Source organism: Thermobia domestica, chromosome 18 (assembly GCF_964235325.1).
Source record: "Thermobia domestica chromosome 18, izTheDome1.hap1.1, whole genome shotgun sequence".
NCBI classification, from domain to species: Eukaryota; Metazoa; Arthropoda; class Insecta; order Zygentoma; family Lepismatidae; genus Thermobia; species Thermobia domestica.
The window spans coordinates 14,941,963-14,962,269 of NC_137471.1; the positions used below are offsets into that span (position 1 = coordinate 14,941,963).

General features: G+C 37.0%; 1 protein-coding gene across 1 annotated transcript in view; it reads right to left on the reverse strand.

Moving 5' to 3' along the window:
* Positions 1–9,791: 9,791 nt before the first annotated feature.
* LOC145674875 (uncharacterized) overlaps positions 9,792–20,307 on the reverse strand; it is a 77,717-nt gene continuing 67,201 nt past the window's right edge. The window contains exons 9-12 of the mRNA XM_081745117.1: positions 20,008–20,109; positions 17,870–17,995; positions 15,273–15,438; positions 9,792–10,109 (exon numbers count right to left, since the gene is read on the reverse strand). Of these exons, the coding sequence (XP_081601243.1) occupies positions 9,979–10,109; positions 15,273–15,438; positions 17,870–17,995; positions 20,008–20,109 (525 nt within the window). The 3' untranslated portion in view covers positions 9,792–9,978. The remainder of the gene's footprint in view (positions 10,110–15,272; positions 15,439–17,869; positions 17,996–20,007; positions 20,110–20,307) is intronic.

Consider the following 20,307-nt stretch of genomic DNA (forward strand, 5'->3'; position numbering starts at 1 on the left):
CATAATGTTGGAATGGCAAGGGATGGCAGGGTTGGTAATTGAATGGGTATTTACTGCATTGATACAACAATTTCACAATATAAAATCGGAAACCAAGTACAATATGTATGAGTAAATTATCAGAGCGTTAAGATGATAACAACAGAATCTGAAATAATAATAATAATAATAATAATAATAATAATAATAATAATAATAATAATAATAATAATAATACACGCTCGCCCCGAGCGCCTCAACTCAGGCGAATGCCCTGATTTTTATTGATTATTTTTCAATGAAATCATTTTCCTACGTTTTTCTCTTTGTACGTGCACCTGATCTGATGGTGGCAAAGTATCTTTTTATTTGTTTGTTTGTTTGTTATTTATTAATACGCAGCTTTACAGTGAAGCATCACATATATAAGATTAATCAACATTGAAGTCTTCTGAGTTTATTAAGGGAGGAAGCATTGTTATGGTTGACTTAGAAAAACAATTCCAGATTGATTGAAGTCTGACACGAAGTAGTAACTACAGATGCTACGTAATTTGAACAGGGCATGTCGGAGTCTGCCGTTTGCGAGCAAAATTATAATTATTGGAGCTTAACCATCATAGTGAATTTGACGACCCTAAAATCCCATAAAATTTGGCGCCTTGTTCGGTTGCAATCCTCGCCCAGCTAGGGATGGTACCGAGACCGAGACTAGTCTCGGTCTCGTCTCGGTATCGTCTCGAATTATCGAGACGAGACCGAGACCGAGACGGCCTTTTATATACCGAGACGAGACCGAGACCGAGACGGCCTTTTATCTACCGAGACGAGACCGAGACCGAGACGGAGCTCTATAAATCGAGACGAGACCGAGACGAGACTTAGGTCAGTCTCGAAAGTCTCGGTCTCGTCTCGAATATTGATATAGACAACTATTAAGATTGACCTTTACTCAAAATTTCTTTCGTTGGTGTATTAGGTAATATGGGAACAGTTGACTGATGTTCAGTGGCGTATTTAAGGGATGGCTATCGGACTGAAGCCCCTCCCGAAATAGATTTGTGATCATTTTTTCGCATTGCACGTACAACACAAATATTTCTTACTCGTTCTCAAACCTCTCCCGAAACAAAATCCACTGCTGATGTGTATAGTCATCTCTGTCTCTCTCTCCCTCTCTCAACACACACACACACACAATATATATATATATATATATATACACACACCAGCGGAACGAGGATATGATGATCGTGGGAGGGGCTAAACCATAATTTGACATTTTATCCAGTGTAAAGAAAGAAGTAGGATTGAAGCCCATTTTATACAGAGTACAGCTGAGCGTCAAGGGGAGGTATATAACCCCTTTAACACTCCCCTTGGATCCTCGCCTATATCATATCTAATATAAGTAAAAGGAAGAGTTTGTTTGTCTGTGTGTCTGCGTGCCTGTCTTTCTGATTGCCTGTGTGCGGCCTGGGGACAGGGACGGCACTAAGGGTGGGCGGGGGTGGGCGACCGCCCACCCAATGAATGGCCTTGCCCACCCATCCGCCCACCCCAACAGAAGTAGGATAATGAAGGTGACATCCTGTACTTCAAAAGCAATAGGTATTGCTATTGATTGTAATGTAATATGTTCTAGGACCCTGTTTAACTCTGCAATGAACAATGATTTTATTTGCAAACATAATTCTAGATACAGCTGAACGCCAATTTACACTGGAATAAGCAGTCTTCACTCTAAAAGGGAACATTCCCTCTCATTTGAGAAAATTCAACCACTTGCACGTCATTATGGATGTGATATCAATAGTGTAGAGTAGTGATGAGCGCAAGAGTCTTGGTCTTGCATGCAAGACCAAGATCAAGGGGTGCAAGACCAAGACCAAGGGGTGCAAGACCAAGACCAAGATCAAGACTCTTGCGTAAAAGTCTTGCACAAGTACCGGTACTACTTTATTTTTTTTATATAGAATGTAAAAAAAAAAGGGGGGAATCATTACGTCTTCTACTTGAACTTCTTGGCTTCAGTAAAAATACCGCTGGAGTGAATGTGTTCCCAGTAGTTTATACAAGCCGTGTGAGTCGATCTGCCCCTGTAGCATGTATGTCGTTTTCTGGATTGGTTGTTCGCATTTTCTGTAGACATTACTCGTTTTCAAGCCACACATGTGTCATATTGAGCCATGTGAGATTTTTGGTAGACAACACCGTGTGCATTGGGTTTTCTCGCGGTTTTTCCGTTTCCTCTTTTTTCATTCCACCATATCAGTTATTTCTCATCATCAGCTATTCTACCATTATTGGCAGGTTACTTGCTGCAACTGAGAAGCTTCGATGTACGGTGGTCCTCAGGTAGTCTCTTCGTCTTGACGTAGCAATTTTCTGTTTTAATACCTTCCTTCAACTACAGTCTCCTTCGCTCTCTCCCTCTCTTTCCTTACACCATACCCTCTAGCACGTCCTTCATGATACAGTTCCTTCTCATCCAATATCCCAACCAGTTTCTCTTCCTCCTCTAAACAATATCTAAAATTCTTCTTTTCTTCCCCTACTGCTAATATTTCTAACACCTCATTCGTTTTACGTTCAACCCAGCTAATTCTCTCCTTTTTTCTACATGCCCACGTTTCGAAAGCCTGCAATTTTTTAATCGCTTTTGCGTAATGCCAATGTTTCTGCCCCATAGCGTACATATTGGAATCAGTAAAACAAAATCTCGATATTTAAATGAAAGTTTGTTTAATACAAAGATTAGCTAATCGTGGTTGAAAAGAAAAAATCTGACGCCTTTAGAGTGTAAAAATAATTTTGCAAATCATGGCATTTGAATAATTTGTGCCGTCTTGATTTTCTTTCATGCGTCTCAGGGGTAGCGTCTTCAGTTTGGGAACCAGTGGAGTATTAGATTGTTAAAAAAATATAAAAAAAATTACGAAACGTTGTAATTTATCTTATAAGTAGTGAAGCGTGGAGACCCATTGAAAAAAAAAAGTTATCGCCTATGTTGTACACTATCATCATACTTACACGAAGGTAAACTATATTACATTTAGAAACATACATTGTATTTTTGTTACTATTGGCCCATTGTAGAATTTATCCAGAGTAAAATTTACCTATGAAAAGCATACGCTTTCATAAAAGCAAGACTTGCAAGACTCTTACAGCAAGACTAAGACCAAGACTGGGTGTGCAAGTCCAAGACCAAGACCAAGGGTTCCAGCGCAAGACCAAGACCAAGACTGGATGTGCAAGACCAAGACCATCCCGCTCTTGGTCTTGGTCTTGCATTTGCTCATCACTAGTGTAGAGGTGGAAATGAAACTTCTTCCGCAAGTTTTGAAATGTTATGAGGAGGAAAAGCAACACAAAATTACCTCCGTTTCTCAGTTTACTGAAGTGATGGATCGTTTCAAAATTGCTTTTCATGAAATTCACAAATTAGCCGTAATTGCTGTCACCATTCCTCCATTAAAGTGCAGGTATAAAAGTTCATTGTGAGCTTGTTCGTACCATGTGATAAGCCCTTCATAGTTTAAAATACATTGTTGTTTCTGTGGATCATGATGAAGTTTTGTTAATTGCTATTTATTTCTTTATCCAATTTATAATTGTTTCATTATTTTTTTCAACTTAAGTTTCAATTTCAAAGATTTCTGTGTAAGGTATGATCAAATAATTATGCTGTCGAATTTCCCTATTCTTTTAGTAACATAGATCTTTGCTGTTGCGTATACGTAGAGATCACGTTAAAAAATCAAGTGTGCACAAATTAAGAATATACGAGAGAAAATATAAATGATTTATATTTTTTGTCTCTTGCTTTTTTGTAATAAACTCTTCAAAGATGAACATGTTTGCAATAGCCTATTTTAGCCTTGTTTTACTTTACATACTTATTGTGTATTTTATGATATTAGCGAAAGATGGAGTATATCTGTTAGTCTGTGTTGTTTGAATCTTCTTTTATTTCTATGCATTCATGTGCATTCTTGGAGGGAGAGAAAATAAAGCTGTTTTGAACTTCATCGACTACACAGTACACACCGTTATTATTGTTTTAAAAAACTGGAAGTAGAGGTAGTGTGTCTGCCACGCGGAATTCGGTAGGTCGAGCATATAGCCACGAACTCCCGCAGCCCATCCTAAGTCCTGCATCTCTTCAGATCCACCAGGCGAATGCCGGAATTGTACCTTCTGTAAGGCCAAGACAACTGTTTTCCACATCCTTGTCCCTCCCCTATTTCGGTCTGAGCCTTAGCTAACTAAAGAGTTTAAAGATTGACAATTATTGTCCAAAAAATGTCTACATTGCCCAGTTCTTATTTTCATTGTCCGCTCACCCAGCAACTGGGTCCACCTCTTTCCGCCCACCCCATCAAATGTTTCTGGCGCCGTCCCTGCCTGGGGACCAGACGAGAGTCCAAGAGTTACGAAATTTGGGTGACAAGTATCATGTCCCAGGCCTCAGACCAAGAAGAAGTGTTTTTTTTTTTTATTTTGAATCAGGAGGGGCGTATACCGGGACATGTAAAAGCAATAGAAAATGACCAATATTAGTGTCGAATATATAGTTTTCGCAATCGCTGAGATCAATGATGATACTTCCATTAGCGATGACTTTCAAAGTCGGCCACCAGTGCATGCGGGCCGTGGTTCACTTGCGGGGAGGGGAGTACCGAGACTTAAAAATAATACAAAATGACCGATATTTGTGTCAAATAGTTTTTGCGTTTTCTGAGATCAATGGTGAAACTCCGATCGCATTAACTTCGAAATTCACCCCATCCAGCTGCGGCCCGGAGTTCATAGGAGGGGTACCGAGACATGTAAAAGTAATCCAAAATGGCCAATATTAGTGTCAAATGTATAGTTTTTTGCGGTCGCTGAGATCAATGGTGTCACTTCCATTAGCGATGACTTTCAAATTCAGCTACCAGTGCATACGGGCCGGGGTTCACCTGCTGGGGAGGGGGTACCGAGACATGTAAAAATAATACAAAATGACCGATATTAGTGTCAAATACATAGTTTTCGCAGTTGCTGAGATAGTGATACTCCCACAGGCCTTGACTTCCAAATATTGGTCCCATGCGAAAAATGGGTATTTCATCTAGTTATATATAATAGTCATATATATTTAAAATGCTGATTTTTTTTAACATGCTGTGTAAAATATGGAAGGGGAAATTCTTCTAGATACTCTGCAATACCACTAGATAAACAAGCAATGTTGCCAACGCAACATAAAGTTGTAATTTCTCAACTTGCACTACGTTTGATATTACATATTCAGTTTAATTCAGTTCAGTTAATTTAGTTTAGTGCGTGGGTTTTCTCGGGGTTCTCCGGTTTCCTCCCACTTTCTTCATTCCACCATTTCATTCATCTCTCATCATCACAGTCTCCTTTAGCCTAACCGGCATAAGCGTGGGACGTAAAACTAAAAAATTTCATTTCATTTTTTAATTGAGTTTAACGCCTCTTTCAGCAGCGAGATTATATGTGACTGAACCTACTGATTAAGGTTGAATCTAAACCACATGAGCTCCCGCCGGGAATCTAACCCGGGTCTCTCACGCCATAGGCTAACTGCTTAACCACGAAAGAGCTCTACATATTTCTAATTTAGATATTAAATAAAACCACAAAAGCACATATATTTTCAGTGTAACAAAGAACAATACATAGGCATATCACTAACATCAACATTTTGGAGATCTCTAATAACTCAAATGGCAGGAACATTATAACATTAGTGTTCAGTAGTTTAAATTACAGCAAGTCGCAGTTACATTATTTTAAGCAGTGTTGCGAACTTAAATAAATTGCTAAATATTATTACAAATATAGTGCAAATAACGTAGCTAAAGTGCAAAATATTTTAAAATTACTCGTAATTTGTTTTATGGTGCAAGAATGTTTTCAAAACACAATGTTTTTCATAGTCTTTGGGCTACTTATAATGTTAATGTCAAAGTTTTCGTTCCAGAATACATGTAAAAGCAAATTGTAACTGAAATTAAACGTAACTGACAACTTTTCAGTAGCACTAGTTGTTCTCCCTAAGCCTTAGGCCTGGTATATTTTTTTTAGATTAAAACACTGCTTTTTTAAAGCTTTAATTTCATCCTAACTGCATTTCATTTGTTATAGTTTGACCACCGACCACCTCGAACTCCATACCATATAGCTATATGCAATTCTTCAAAGAATTACAGTTAGTAATACACATTGTGTTGATTTTTAGTTTGTTTTGTTTTAGTTTAACGTCTCACGATTATGCTAGGGCGGCTAAAGGAGACGTGGAGTTGCTGATCATAGTGGAATCCGAAAAATTTCGGTCGTTGAACATTACCGCCACCGGGAATCAAAATCGGGACCATGCGAACCAAAATCAAGCGTACTAGCCATTACAGCAAATGGGGGTTCCTACATTGTGTTAATTTAAATAATTGAGCCAGTGTTGCCAGATCCGAAGATCAAAAAGTAGCGTGTCTGTGCTCCAAAAGTAGAGGATATGAACTATTTGTAGCCCAAATATATAGAAATGAATTATTTGGCAACTAATGACTGGTACTAATGAAATAATGTTTAAAATAGACCGGAAAATGTGATGGACATATTGCAAGACGAAATTATGATCGATAGACGAAAATAATTTTAGATTGGATACCACGTGACAAAACAGCCTAGGAAATGTCCGCATACAAGAAATTGTGACAAAATCAGGAACCACTGGGGAGTAACCTGGAAAAGAATTACCCAAGATAGATAGTTGTAGAGAAAACTTGGGAAGACTTCATCCAGCAGTGGATTGATAATGCTTGATTATGATGATGGTGATGATTTTATATCGAGACTTCAGAGGTAAACTAAACCAAGTCATAATTTCGTAATTTTACAGGAGAAGCGAAAAACCGGTTCCTTAACTAAGATCTATAATACTATTTTTCAAACTATACTAAGTAGTTACAAAGTAGTAAGATGGCTTTAGACTTACATTATTACACCACTAGAAAGAACATAGTCTATTAAAAAAAAGTGTTCCAACTCAATTTGACCAAAAAGTGACTTAACATAGTCTACCACTAATGTTCAGATATATATCAGGTATCAGATATATATTAGATATATATATATCAGATAATGTTCAGTTCAGGAATTTCGTGTTATAAGGTGTCAATTAAACACGTAGATGTGAAACGGTAATAAAGCATTTGATCAATTTTAAACAAAATATATTGTAGTAATAATTTACCCTGTTTGTTAAGATAATGAACGTTATATTATGTTTTTAAAATGATACTCAAAACAGAATGTATTGGATAATAAATGAGAAATTGTAAATGAGAAATACATTCATGCTGCTATGTGTTGCGTTATCCGTTAGAATATATTGAACAATTCTTATTCTAAGGAAGGAAACAACTACTGTATAGTACAGAAATTAATTTAATAGAGTTTAATTGTATAGGCAGTACTGAGGCCATATGAAAAAGTCTTTTGCTGAAAGTGAATATGGGTTACTATTAGAATTTTATCCCAGATTTGATATACCCACTGATGATTGAAACTGGAACACACGCATGGAAGGCATCAGCGCTAGCAAATTAGCTCTGAAGAAGTACGCCATTCTATAATTCTAAGTCAAGAATAAGGCCAAAAATAAGAAGCAGAAACGACAGACTTTACAATAATAATACTTTTACAATTTTAATTTCACCTATTTATTTCGAGACTTTCGAGACGAGACCGAGACGAGACCGAGATTTGGCCCTCGAGACCGAGACCGAGATCGAGACAAGCATTTGTTGACCGATACGAGACCGAGACCGAGACGGCGATTTTTGACTCGAGCCGAGACCGAGACCGAGACAGCTATTTTCAAACCGAGACGAGACCGAGACTGTACAAAGTCTCGTCTCGTCTCGTCTCGATACCATCCCTACGCCCAGCCCTTTCGTCGGCCTTGAGTCTAGTCAATTGATAATAGAGGAAATTGACTTTTGAATTGTTACTTGACTATTTTAATAAAAACGGAGTTGCCAATAGTGCTGACGACCATTGTGGAAGAGGGAGAGTAACAGAAGTTTGGAAATGAAATGAAATCTTTGAGTTTTACATATCGCAGTTATGCCGAGTAAGCTAAAGGAGACTGTGATGACGAGAATGAACGAAACAGTGGAAAGAAAAAAGCAGGAGGAAACGGGGGAACTCAGAGAAAATCTGTGAAAACAGTGCTTTTATACGACAAAGCCCACTTGCCACGAGCTGCGATCGAACCAGGGCCTCATGCACCAGAGGTGAACGCTCTACCACGGAGACACTATGGCTCCAACAAAAGTTTGGAGTTCTCACAGAACACTTGTCTGGAGGTCAATCCAATTAATGAGTGCTTACTTGCGTTGACTTCAAATCCTCTATAAAATCAACATATATAAATACACAAGGAAGGACAAATAATACTGAGTAAAAGGTATTAGTATCAGTTGCTGCTCTCCAGAGGCTCTGTATTCATATTTTGGTAACTCTCGTCAGAGTCGTCACTGTTGTTTCCAAAGTTAACGATTTCTTTCTGTAACTTCGTCAGTTATCCTGTCAAGTTCTCAGTATTTCGTTTCTTCCATCTCCACTACATGTTGCACACAATCTTTCCACTTTTCACCTGTTGCCTTTCTAACCCTTCCTCCAAAAGAGTCTTCATTTCACTAAGTGTAAAACGCTTATTGTTTCGTGCCACATGTCCCTTTACTTGACTCCAAATCAGTTCAATTGAATTAAGTGTACAGTAGTAGGTGGGTCTTTGAGAACTTCCCTACCTGAAAAGTATAAACCAACCTGGGTGCACGAATGCTTCTTTTCGGGTTTATAGACTGCCAAAAGCATGGACCAATGCAGGTCTATAGCTATAAAACAATGGGACCTACCGTAATCGGCGCAAGACTTCACTTAGGAACTAATATGTGCACTATTCAAAAGTACATGCTTCAGAATCCTAAGGTACTCACGCAACAATTTTTATAGAGACGTTTTGGCTACGGGCATATAATTTGCAGTATTCACCAACTAACTCTATAAATATTGTTGTGGAACATTCATTTTGAAACATGGATATTTGGATAGGGTACATACTAGTTCCTAATTAAAGGCTTGACCCGAGTACAGAAGGTCCCATAGTATTGAAGCTATGGACCTTTAAAGTTCATTTTCTGATATTTTCTGCAGCCTATAGCTCCGAAAGAAAGAATTTGTGCACCCAGGTTGGTCTATACTTTTCGTCTGATCTTGGGTCAGGAATCACTTCCCAAATGTTGTCGGTGTTGTTTTAAAACACCCGATATATATATATATATATATATATATATATATATATATATATATATATATATATATATATGGACTGGAGTGGCTCATTGGTAGAGTTCAGTTCTAGTGTGGTCCCTAGTTCGATTCCAGCTCGCACCAAGTGGACCTTTTGGTTAACCATGTGAGTGCGTTTACTCGAGGTTCTTCTGTTTCCTCCTATTTTCTTTATTCCGCCATTTTATTCATTACTATCATCAACGTCTTCTTTATTCTCTGTGCATAATTAAGGGACTCTGAGAAAACTATATATATACATATTAATGAAAACAAGACATACATATTATGTTATATACCAAATTTTAAGGTTCAACCTGGACTTATTGAGACACTTGGATAAAATTGCATTCGTTTTTATTATCATTATGTTAACAACACAGTGGTACAAATACTCAGTAAGTAGCTAGTAACATTTTTGTTTAATCTTTTACAAGAAGAAGTGATAAGCAAAATGCGATTATTAACATATAAGAATATTGCTTCAGTAGGAGATAGAGGGTGGTCTCAGAGGGTACGTCACTGTGCCATTATTACACAAGTATTTTTCTCTCATAATAAACAATGAATGTCATTTCAAGCATTCTCTTTGTACTATAGTGAAGACATTCTGAAACGAACCAACACAACTTATTTTTGCTCATTTCCTTGCTTTAAAAGTTCTGTGAGACCAGGTCGTGAAAGTTTTCCAGTTCGTGTAAACGGTAGGCTATCAACGAAAATGACTCCTCCACGTAAACGCTTGAAGTCGGGAACTCTTTCTGCAAAGAAAACGGCAATGAATTATTTTACACTTTATATCAAATGATTTTTACAGTAACCTGATCAGCTATTATCCGTTCTGGTTTATCTCTAAACGGAAATAAACAAAATTAATCGTATTCTTCCGCTGTTCAATAGTGATGCACTACTTCACTCGCGCACAGGGAGAAGCAAATTATACACGTACATTCATGTCCAAAATTATTGTCGCATGACTATAAATATGTTGTTGTAGAAATATAATTTGATAACGAATTCGCCCAGTATTTCTTATAATGTTAATATGTGTATAGTCGGCAAAGACATGTATGGGGCAAATTTCATGTCAAAAGAGCAGTAAATAAGAACAATAAAACGAAAATAAAACTTTCTTGTCCATTTAGCAACATTTTGTTTTACTCATTCTAATTTTCGTATTTATAATTCTTTTTTTTTTTTTTTTTTTTTTAATGAAATTTACCACAAATATACATTTTCCGATTATACACATAGTGTCAGTATTAAAAGTACCCTGCAAAATCATTATCAAATTATATTCTTACAAGAAGACAGTTATAGATATGCGACGATCATTTTGGACATGACTGTACACTTGATAATCCTGTGTCGTGTGAAGTACTTAATAGCAGCAAGAAAAGAAAGGTAAAATAGATATTTTTTCGAATTTCGTTAGTAAGAACAACATATTAAACACATTTAACACAAACTGCATTTTGCTATTATTTAAAGATTTTGCTTGTTATATCAGCAGAAACAGGATTCATGTCAGTCATGTTATCGACTTATGAGGACACACACACAGCTGATGTGACGCCATAACTACTGCGGATGCTTAAATGTAATATTTCTGTTATTTTATTAAATATTTGATGGTATTATTAGGTAATCTGTAATATATTTTGATTACTTACAATAAGGATAAAAGTGTATCTGAACAAGTAGGGAGATGGATGACGTCACGCCGTCACCCGTGCCGATCTCTGCCCATCGTTATTTTTAGGAAGTGGAGGAACATCATATATATTTTCTGGAAGTACAGGAACGACGTACCCCTTCGTTCCTCCTTAATTTTACCCCGGCTTATAATAATATCATTGTTTCATGTGTTTGTTTCATAGTGAAAGTAATAATTAAAAGTGATAAACTGTTTTGCGGAGAAGTATAAAACTAGATTGTCCCATTGCCGGACTGGCCACATTGGCTACTCGGCAATCGCCAAGGGCCCGAGGCCTGAGGAATCACGAGACACAGAACCTTTAGGCCTTGGTCGTACTTTCGCAATAGGAAATGCTTTCTTGAGTCTTTCTGGAAGCCTATGCTCGTCTTTCCGAAAAAAGTCTTCTTGGGCCCCCTTGCTCATATCAGTACGGCCCCATGAACTTTTTTTCGATCTGTTTTGTACTACATGTTCATTCAATACAGAAAATATGATTTTGGCACTTATCATGTTTTGCAACTGAGGTTGAAGTTTCTCTCTCTCTCTTTCTCTTTCTCTCTCTCTCTCTCTCTTGATATATATATATATATATATATATATATATATATATATATATATATATATATATATATATATATATATATATATATATATATATATATATATATTCTCAACTTAGCCTGTACGACACTGGATTGGCCAATAGTGAATCAGTACGCTTTGCATGTGGCTTCGGTTATCACGGTTTAGAAGTAAGGCGGAATGGATAATAGAGCCAATATTATGTGGAAACATTGTAATATTATTAAGTTTACGTATAGGCACACAAATTCATGCTCTAATTAGGGTGGAAGTGCGTGAACTTTAAGTTGCAAGATTTAATTTAGCAAACAACCAAACAAACAGAAAAACAACCTAATAATATTTATCAAGACTTTAAACGCAGGTAATTTTAATAGAAATACACACAAGCTTATTGTTATTGTTATACTATAATTGTGTTTCAGTAAATAAAATTGTTCTTAATTGATTTCTGTTACATTTTTATTACAAACACACACTGCACTTACCTTCCTTAACAGATTTTATAAGTTGGAACCTGAATTTTGATGACCATTAAACCAAAAACTAAAGGTATCGTCTTAACCTAATTTGAAATGTTGAATAATTTTAACAAACTGAATGCATGTGTGAAGTATCATGACAGGCCTTTGATTCTCGAGTTATTGGCCAGCAAAATTTTGGATTTCGACTGAAATATATACACATCTTAATTTTGAAGGCCAATATCTCGAGAATCAAAGGTCTCCTGAGATTATATCTGAAATAGTAGTAGAACTTGAAAAGATTAGTAAACATAATAAAATATTGTTGTACAGGCTTTTGATTCCGGTCTTATTACAGATCAAAGTTAACGTTTAGGCTTAATGAAGAATAAATCCAAAGCCTAAGTCTCATTGACAATAACTCAGTAACCGAAGGTCTGCACACTATAATGTTTGATACGCCTACTAATATTGTCAAGCTTTACCACCATGCTAATTTTGGTCAAAATCGCATGAGTTCCATCAATATTACATTTTAGTAAAATTTCTTGATTTCACTGAATCCAAACACAGTTTTGATGAGTAATTAAGGTGAATCACTAGGTGTTCTCGGTGCTATGATAAAAACTGCTTGAATAGTGCGGCGTTGCCAGTTAGTGTCGAGTGTTTACTGATGCTACATAATAACGGAAGTAATCATGGAATTCTGCTTGGATATTTACTGGAGAAATTAGTTTTTGACCCTTACCACAATTCACACCTAAGTTTCGCTTCTCGAACTGCAAAGCTAGAATCCAGGAATGAAACGCACAAATTTGGCAACAACGCATTATGGCGTTCTGCGCAAGTTTCTTCTCAAAATCTATTTCCTTAAATGTAAATTAATATTTAAATAAAATGTGAAACATAACACGAAAAACGGTCAAGGAATATATCTATTTTGTAATAAGATCGTTACTTTAAAGTACTTTACATATTCAAATAAATATTTCATAAAATTGAGCACTTCTTGTAAGATCTAACATCAAGTGCCATCTTGTGTGCTCATTGTAAAACGAATCAAATATTTTCTTCTATTTGTTAACTTTTTCAATATCAGAAGATACAACAAAATGAATCAGTATCTTGTGTTGTAGCTGAAACATAACTTTATCTTATAGTACAATATTTAAAATATGTAACGTTTCATTGCGCAGTAGTTAAGGGAACGAGCTGAAATATGTACTGACTTCCGGGTGGTGATCCACCTTAACTCGGTTGCTTATTAACGATCTGCACACCAGATCAGTAATACTTGATACTAAGTTTGCATGTGAACTAGACTTGTAAAGGTCTAGCACCATATAAAGTTTCGTTAAGGTCGGCTATATTTTCTTGAGTTTTTTGAGTTCAAAATTGAAATTTAGTTGCCAACAACTTGGAAACTTAAACTAACATATCATACTCATACTAAGCCGAGTTTAGTCAAGAGTGAATGAATTTTATTGATAGCAAGCGATATATAATACCGTTCCATTAAGTACAAACCCACCTTTGAATGGCAATAAGTGAGAAACCAAAGTTCTGGATCCCTTGCTGTGCGGAATATCTTGGTTTGCATTAGTAGAAAAAAAACCTGCAATTGTGCGTTCTCCATGGTCAACTTTTATATGACGATAGCTCCTGACTGTCTTGGCACCCCAGCCTGTTTGCTGGACGTAAAATGAAAAATGAAATGAAATCTTTGAGTTTTACGTCCCACGGTTATGCTGGCTAGGCTAAAGGAGACGGTGATGATGAGAAATGAATGAAATGGTAGAATGAAGAAAATGGGAGGAAACGGGAGAATCCTGAGGAAACTGACGCAAACGGTATTTGTCCACCACAAAGTTCACTTGGTGGAGGCTGGGATCGAACCCGGGACCTGTTTGCTGGACGTGTGACCTTAGTCTATCTCTGCATTGTAATGCTGAGCTGACTTTCACACCAGACGTCAAAGCGGGCATTTCATTCACACTAACATAGTGCATGGGTAAGTTCCATACCCAGTGAAAGGTTTATTGGCAAATATAAGCTAAGAGCATGAATATGTGTGATAAATACACAGCCCTTCTGCAACAGACATAGATAGCCACAGTCAAATTTTGTCAAAACATAGTACGACATCACAAACTTTTATGAACGAATAAAGAAACTTACTTTTCGTTTAAACGATAACAAAGAAATATAAAACGTTCACTTCTACATGCTAGACTTTTGAAATGTTACTTTTACCTCAAGAAGTTGGAACTGTGGTTTGTAGTTTCAGCGCTGGATTGAGACACTGTCAGATCTTCTACTTTATATAGAGGGATTTCCCCCCATGATAATATCGTTAGGCGAAAAGAGAACTAGACCAAATGTAAATTCGCATTACGCCTATAAAATGGTGGATATGATTTTTATCTGATGACAATAGCTGATAAAATGTTAGGCGAAGTTGGAAGATAGCAATACTTTCAGTTGCACGAAGAACTAACTGAGATGGACGACCAGTCCAAGGTATTAAGTTCGCGATTACATGAGCGGTCTGTTGCAGGTTCTAATCCCTTCTAGTCACAAATGTTATCTGTTATCTCTTCACCTTTCAAGTTTTATTACCGTCGTTCCTGTCTCGTAGTATATTTACACTAAATGGCAGATTTGTGTGATTTACGAACAAGAAAAATAAACCAATATTAAGTCTTGCGAAAAGTAGGTCGGTATTTACTTAACATTACAAACGCCCAAGTAGTATTGAAATACCACTTCTCGTGATATCAGCCAAGTTAAGCAGTATCGAGTCTGATCAGAGGGGAGATGAGTGACATTTCATATTCATGACATGGTGGGTCCATCCAGAGTGTCGAAGACAATTGAGGAGGTACTTGAAAGAAAAGAGTGTCGAATTCCTGTCTAGAAAGCCAACATTAATGGCGAAAGGAAACGATGTGCCGACCACACAACATCCCAAAGAAATGAATTTCACCAGGCGATTGGTAGAACTTGTCCTCGTATGGACTGTTGCCGTTGGAGTTTAGTTTTATTTATTTAACTTAACAGTGTATATAAGGGAATTATATCGATAGAATGAACAATATTTCATCATCTAAGAATAATAATTCTTACCATTTTGTTAACGAATGATAAAAGCAGAAAAACATATTCAAAAGCTGTTATACCTTCAACATATTTTTCTAATTCCGCTGCTGTAACGTTATGTCCAGGTTTCTTCACCACGTACGCACGAGGAAGAGCAGTGCATTGAGGATCTGGAACACCTAAAACACCTGCTGATACCACAGACGGATGTTTCTGAAGAAGTCCTTCAAGTTCACTGGGTGAGATCTTAAAAAAAAAAAAACAATATTATTATAGTGCTGCCAAAATGTCTTGAGCCGTGGCAAAAATGCGAACTAAAGCTCACACCCTCCTACACCCACGTTGAGCCAATAAAGGTTCAGCTGTTGCTAAGCGAGAGAGTCTTAGCGAAAGGGAGTGGAATTCCTTCTGCCGATAGCAGCGCTAGAAACGGAACACTAGGTATCAAGTTAGTGTGGTATATCTATAATAATGATATAATTTAATGACAGAATAACAGATTATAGTGAATTCAGATAAGAGTATCGCATTTTGTATAGCTATGTAGTAATGATGTGTATTCGTTCCCGACCAGGAAAAAAAAATGGCGTCTCAGGAAAATATTTTGGTATGATTTCTCAAATAAATCTTGGACATAAGTCATGCCTCACATTGTTTGCAAGACAGACCTGCGTCCTTTCTTTCTTTCTGCGACAACATTACTGTTGGGTGAAGGGTCATACTACGAATCCTTCTTTATTCTTTAAGTCAATTTTATAACCTAAGAAAATATAATTTTCGTATTTGTAGGTACTTTTCTCATACAGAGATAGACTTTCTTGTGCCCACGAAGACATTTTTTATTTTTCAAAGAAATTGGAGCAAACGACGCTTGAAGCCATTCTGAGGGTACTCCTTAAAGAATTCATGGTAATTTCTAAGTCAGTCTTTAGAGAGTTCGTGACTATTCTCTAGTCACACTTCTAGAGTTCGTGCCTGCCATTCCGAAGTCAGTCTTGTGAGCGTTCATAGTAATTCTCGAGTCAGTCTTGGGAGGGTTTCTTATCATATTCTAATGAGTCTTGACAGAGATCGTGGCCACTTTGAAGTCAGTCTTAGCTAGTTAATCGTCGCCGTTCTCAAAATCAGTGTCAGCCTTAATAGAGTTCATAACTATTATCAAATCAGCCTGAGAAGAATTCGTAGACATTTTGAAATTAATCTTGGGAGAGTTCAGGGACAATGTGAAGTTAGTCCTGGGATAATTGGTAGCCATTCTCAGGCAAATCTCAGGATAATAATAGGATAATAAACATCAATGTAGAATTCGCATACAACTAAATACAGCTGCACTTCTTACTATTGTGATATTTCTTTTGATTTTATATATCATATCTCGCTAGCAGCATCGTAATTTATAGTATTTACTTTCAAGAGGGTTGACAAAATGGGTAGACTGACAGTAGAAGAAATAATCGTTTCTGCTCTTTTGCTACAAAATGTAAAGAAACAACTTAAATAAATATGTAGATTTCTAAAAGACATTTCTGTCTTTATTTCCCTTTGGTAAGCAAAAACAAAATGTAAGTTTTGTTTAGCTTTTCTTTCAGAATCTTTCAGAGATCTACAAGCTTTCAACACTACACCAGACATACCGGTGCAACATGTACTTTTTCTGATGATGGCTTTGAAAAAGAATGTATCTCATTAGGCTAGTACAAGTTGTGCTTTACATATTTGTTGCTATTCTCAATACGCTTTCTCAAATGTTTAGATTTTTCAACCAGTGAGAATCTAAAAAAGTGATGTAGTGAATATAGGAGGATGTGAATAACACATCTTCACAATCTTCATTCTGCTTTCTCTGCACGCGGCCTTACAGTAAGTATGAATGTTGATCATGTGTGCAAAATTTGATCCAGATCGTGCCATTTGCCTTTCGTCTATTACCGTGGAACTCTATCTACTTTGCTAGCAGTTTGCGCCAAGGAGGAAAAACAAATAGTAATCCAATTTCTCTTGTAAAAAGATTTGAAATACATAATATATTTTAATCACAATAGGGGACATACTTTGGTACGTAAAAGTGTTTACCCGTGGATCAAAATGTTTAAAAAGGCCGGATAAATGTGACACACGAAAATTAAATAAGACAACTGTCAACCTCCATCATGGGCGACAAGATTAAGCAAGGTCGAGAGATGGTTCTGGAAAAGGGGAGTTAACCCTCTATAAGATAGGGTCTTCTTGAACGTTAGTCATGGTTCTCCCTAAAAAATTCAAGGAACGGTGCAAATATGGCTTCACGATCAACTGAAAGCGTTCCTCTTGGAAGGAACAAGCAAGCTTTTGGATCGCTGGACCAAGGGCACTGACAAGAAAGATGAATATGTACAAAAATGATTTATATGTTTAACCTCTACTTTCGAGCAAACAGGTTATAGAACGAAAAATATAACATTAGATAATTTTGATTCGCCCTTGAATAACCTGTAGATGACCTAGATATCCGGTTTTCACAGCATTACTTCAAAATTAATAATTCATTATATTGATAAAGTTCATGCTGTTTGAAATTAGGTGAACATACTTACATGATGAGCTATAAATTTGAGCACTTTCTTCACTCCATTTTATAGTACGTGACGAGCTAAATATTTAAATATTTTCGTCATCCTATGTGATACAAAATACTTACGTGGTGAGCTAAATATTTGAAGACTTCCTTCATCCTATCTGATATAAAAACTCTCGCTTTATCGTCAATGTAACCGATGTCTCCTGTATGAAGCCAACCTTCTTCATCAATTGCTTCTTTAGTTTCCTGTAAGCAATAATTGTTTAATAAATATAATGTGTAATAAATATAATGATAAAACATTATTAGCCTTTTACTTGTTCATAATCTTATATCATAATTTTACTGGTGCTCCTACAATCCTTTCGTAATTTCTATGTAATAGGCTAAGTACTGAAATTGTTATTCTCGAGTGCGTGGAAATAAAACGTCTTACAGTTGCTCCATACATTGCCTCGAATAATAGCTTGGAGCGAATGAAGTGTTTGCTTTGATGTCCGGTAAGAACCTCTCCTCAACAATATAATATGGGGATGGTCTAAGGACACACATCTGTCACAAGGTAGCGCATTGTAGAACAGCGTCATATGAAAGTTTACCATGGAGAACACACAATTGTAAGTAACTTTTCTTTACGATTCAAATTATGACATTATGCACAGCAAGCCATAAAAAGATTAATAATGTATTTGGGTCAAGAATGGCGAATGAAGCCACTATTCGTGTTAGTATGTCAAATTTGCTCCAGTGACATATCAGTGTGAAATGAACCATATGAACACCGACAAATATCATGTTTGTATGAGCACTTCATAAACATCATGGAAGTAGACCCTTGAAAAAGTGTTCGTTCCATTACAGACGAGAAGGTATACACTATACCCCCTACCATTCAGCGAGTGCGCGCAATGAGTAAGATGAAAAAATTGGGTTCATGCCGCGTGGATCTGTGGATCGATAGGATCGTGATCAACGTCGAGGATGGTTCCAGAAACCACCTCTCCATCCACAGAAGGTGCTGTTGATGGTATGGTGATCTGTGGTGAGAATAACTCATCTTATTTCCCTCAGCTGAGATGAAGTCAGAAATGCAGATCGCTACAGTGTTGAACTGTATGGAATTTACCACCAATTTGTCCGTAAGCGTGGGGCAATAGTGAACAGATGGTGTCCTCGTGTTGTAAGACAATGCTGTCACGTAAAGGAAGGTACAGGCTTTCCACGAGTTGGAGTATGAAACCCGTCATCATACACTATATACACCCTATGTATTTCCCACTGACTACTACCTCTTTCGGAATTCTTACCTCTTCATGGGAGGGAAGACCTTCCCTGATGATGGAGAGTTGCAACGTGCGTTTCAGGGCTTCCTCGCATTGTAAATCCAAAACTTCTTTTGCCATGAAATGCAATCATTTGAGCGATGGTAAAACTATGTGGCTGTAAACGATGACCATATTGATTAATCAGGTATTGTAATGCTAATTTTTTGGGGGGCTTTTAGACATTACACACCTGAGGCGGACGTTACGTTAGCACTATGCGCCCAGGCTGTATAGAAACCTGGATATTAGATTGAAGTTGAGCCTCTTCGTGGCTAAGCGGTAGCGTACGCGCCTCTGGCGTGGAAGACCCGGGTTCGATTCTCCGCAGGAGTTCATGTGGTTCGGATTCCATGTTAATCAGTAGGTCCACGTCTCATATAGCCTTGTTGCTGAACTTGACGTGGCCAGGACCAGGTGCTGAAAGATTTGAGAAACAGTTTCCAACTACGTCTATTTGTTTCCTTTTCTTTTAATGAACTTGCTGTAGAGTAACGCTAACCACGAGTATCTGACATGTAGACCAAAGTTTCAACAATGGCGAGGTATCAATAGTTCCTCATATTTCCTCGATACTTATATTTATAAATGTCCAAAACTCGTTACTGTCACTTGAACCTTGCATTTTGATAATGTACGGAAGTGATGAAATCGATTTACTCAGCAATTACCAAATATAATGAAATGTTCTACACAGGGGAAAAAGTGGATCTGAAAAGGTAGGGGGATGCATGACGTCACGCCGTTCCCCGTTCCTATCTTTGCCCATTGTAATTGTTTTAGAAAGTGGGTGGATGCCACATATATTTTCTAGAAGTGGGAGAACGTCGTCTCTCCGCGTTCTCCTACACTTTTACCCCTGGTTGTACACCTATAAGCAAATAAAAAATCAACTTATTATAACTGTACACGTACAAGAAAAGAACATGTATTTACCTTAGGCTTCTTAAAATATCCTTTCATTAAAGACGGTCCTTTCAAAAGGATATGTCCCTTTGAACCAACTGGTAAATTTTCGTTTGTACTGATATCTCTTGTCTGTAAGTAGAAATATCGTTTAGTAAACCCTTGCTGTATCAGAACCTGTTTTCAACTTAAACCTACTGTTTGCTTAATAATATATGGGCCCGTGAATTTGAATGTGTAATTCCTGTAGAAAGCGGAAAAAATAAACTTCTTCTTACCTTAATTAACGAAAAAATAACGTATACACTTATTAAAGAAAAGTGCTCGATT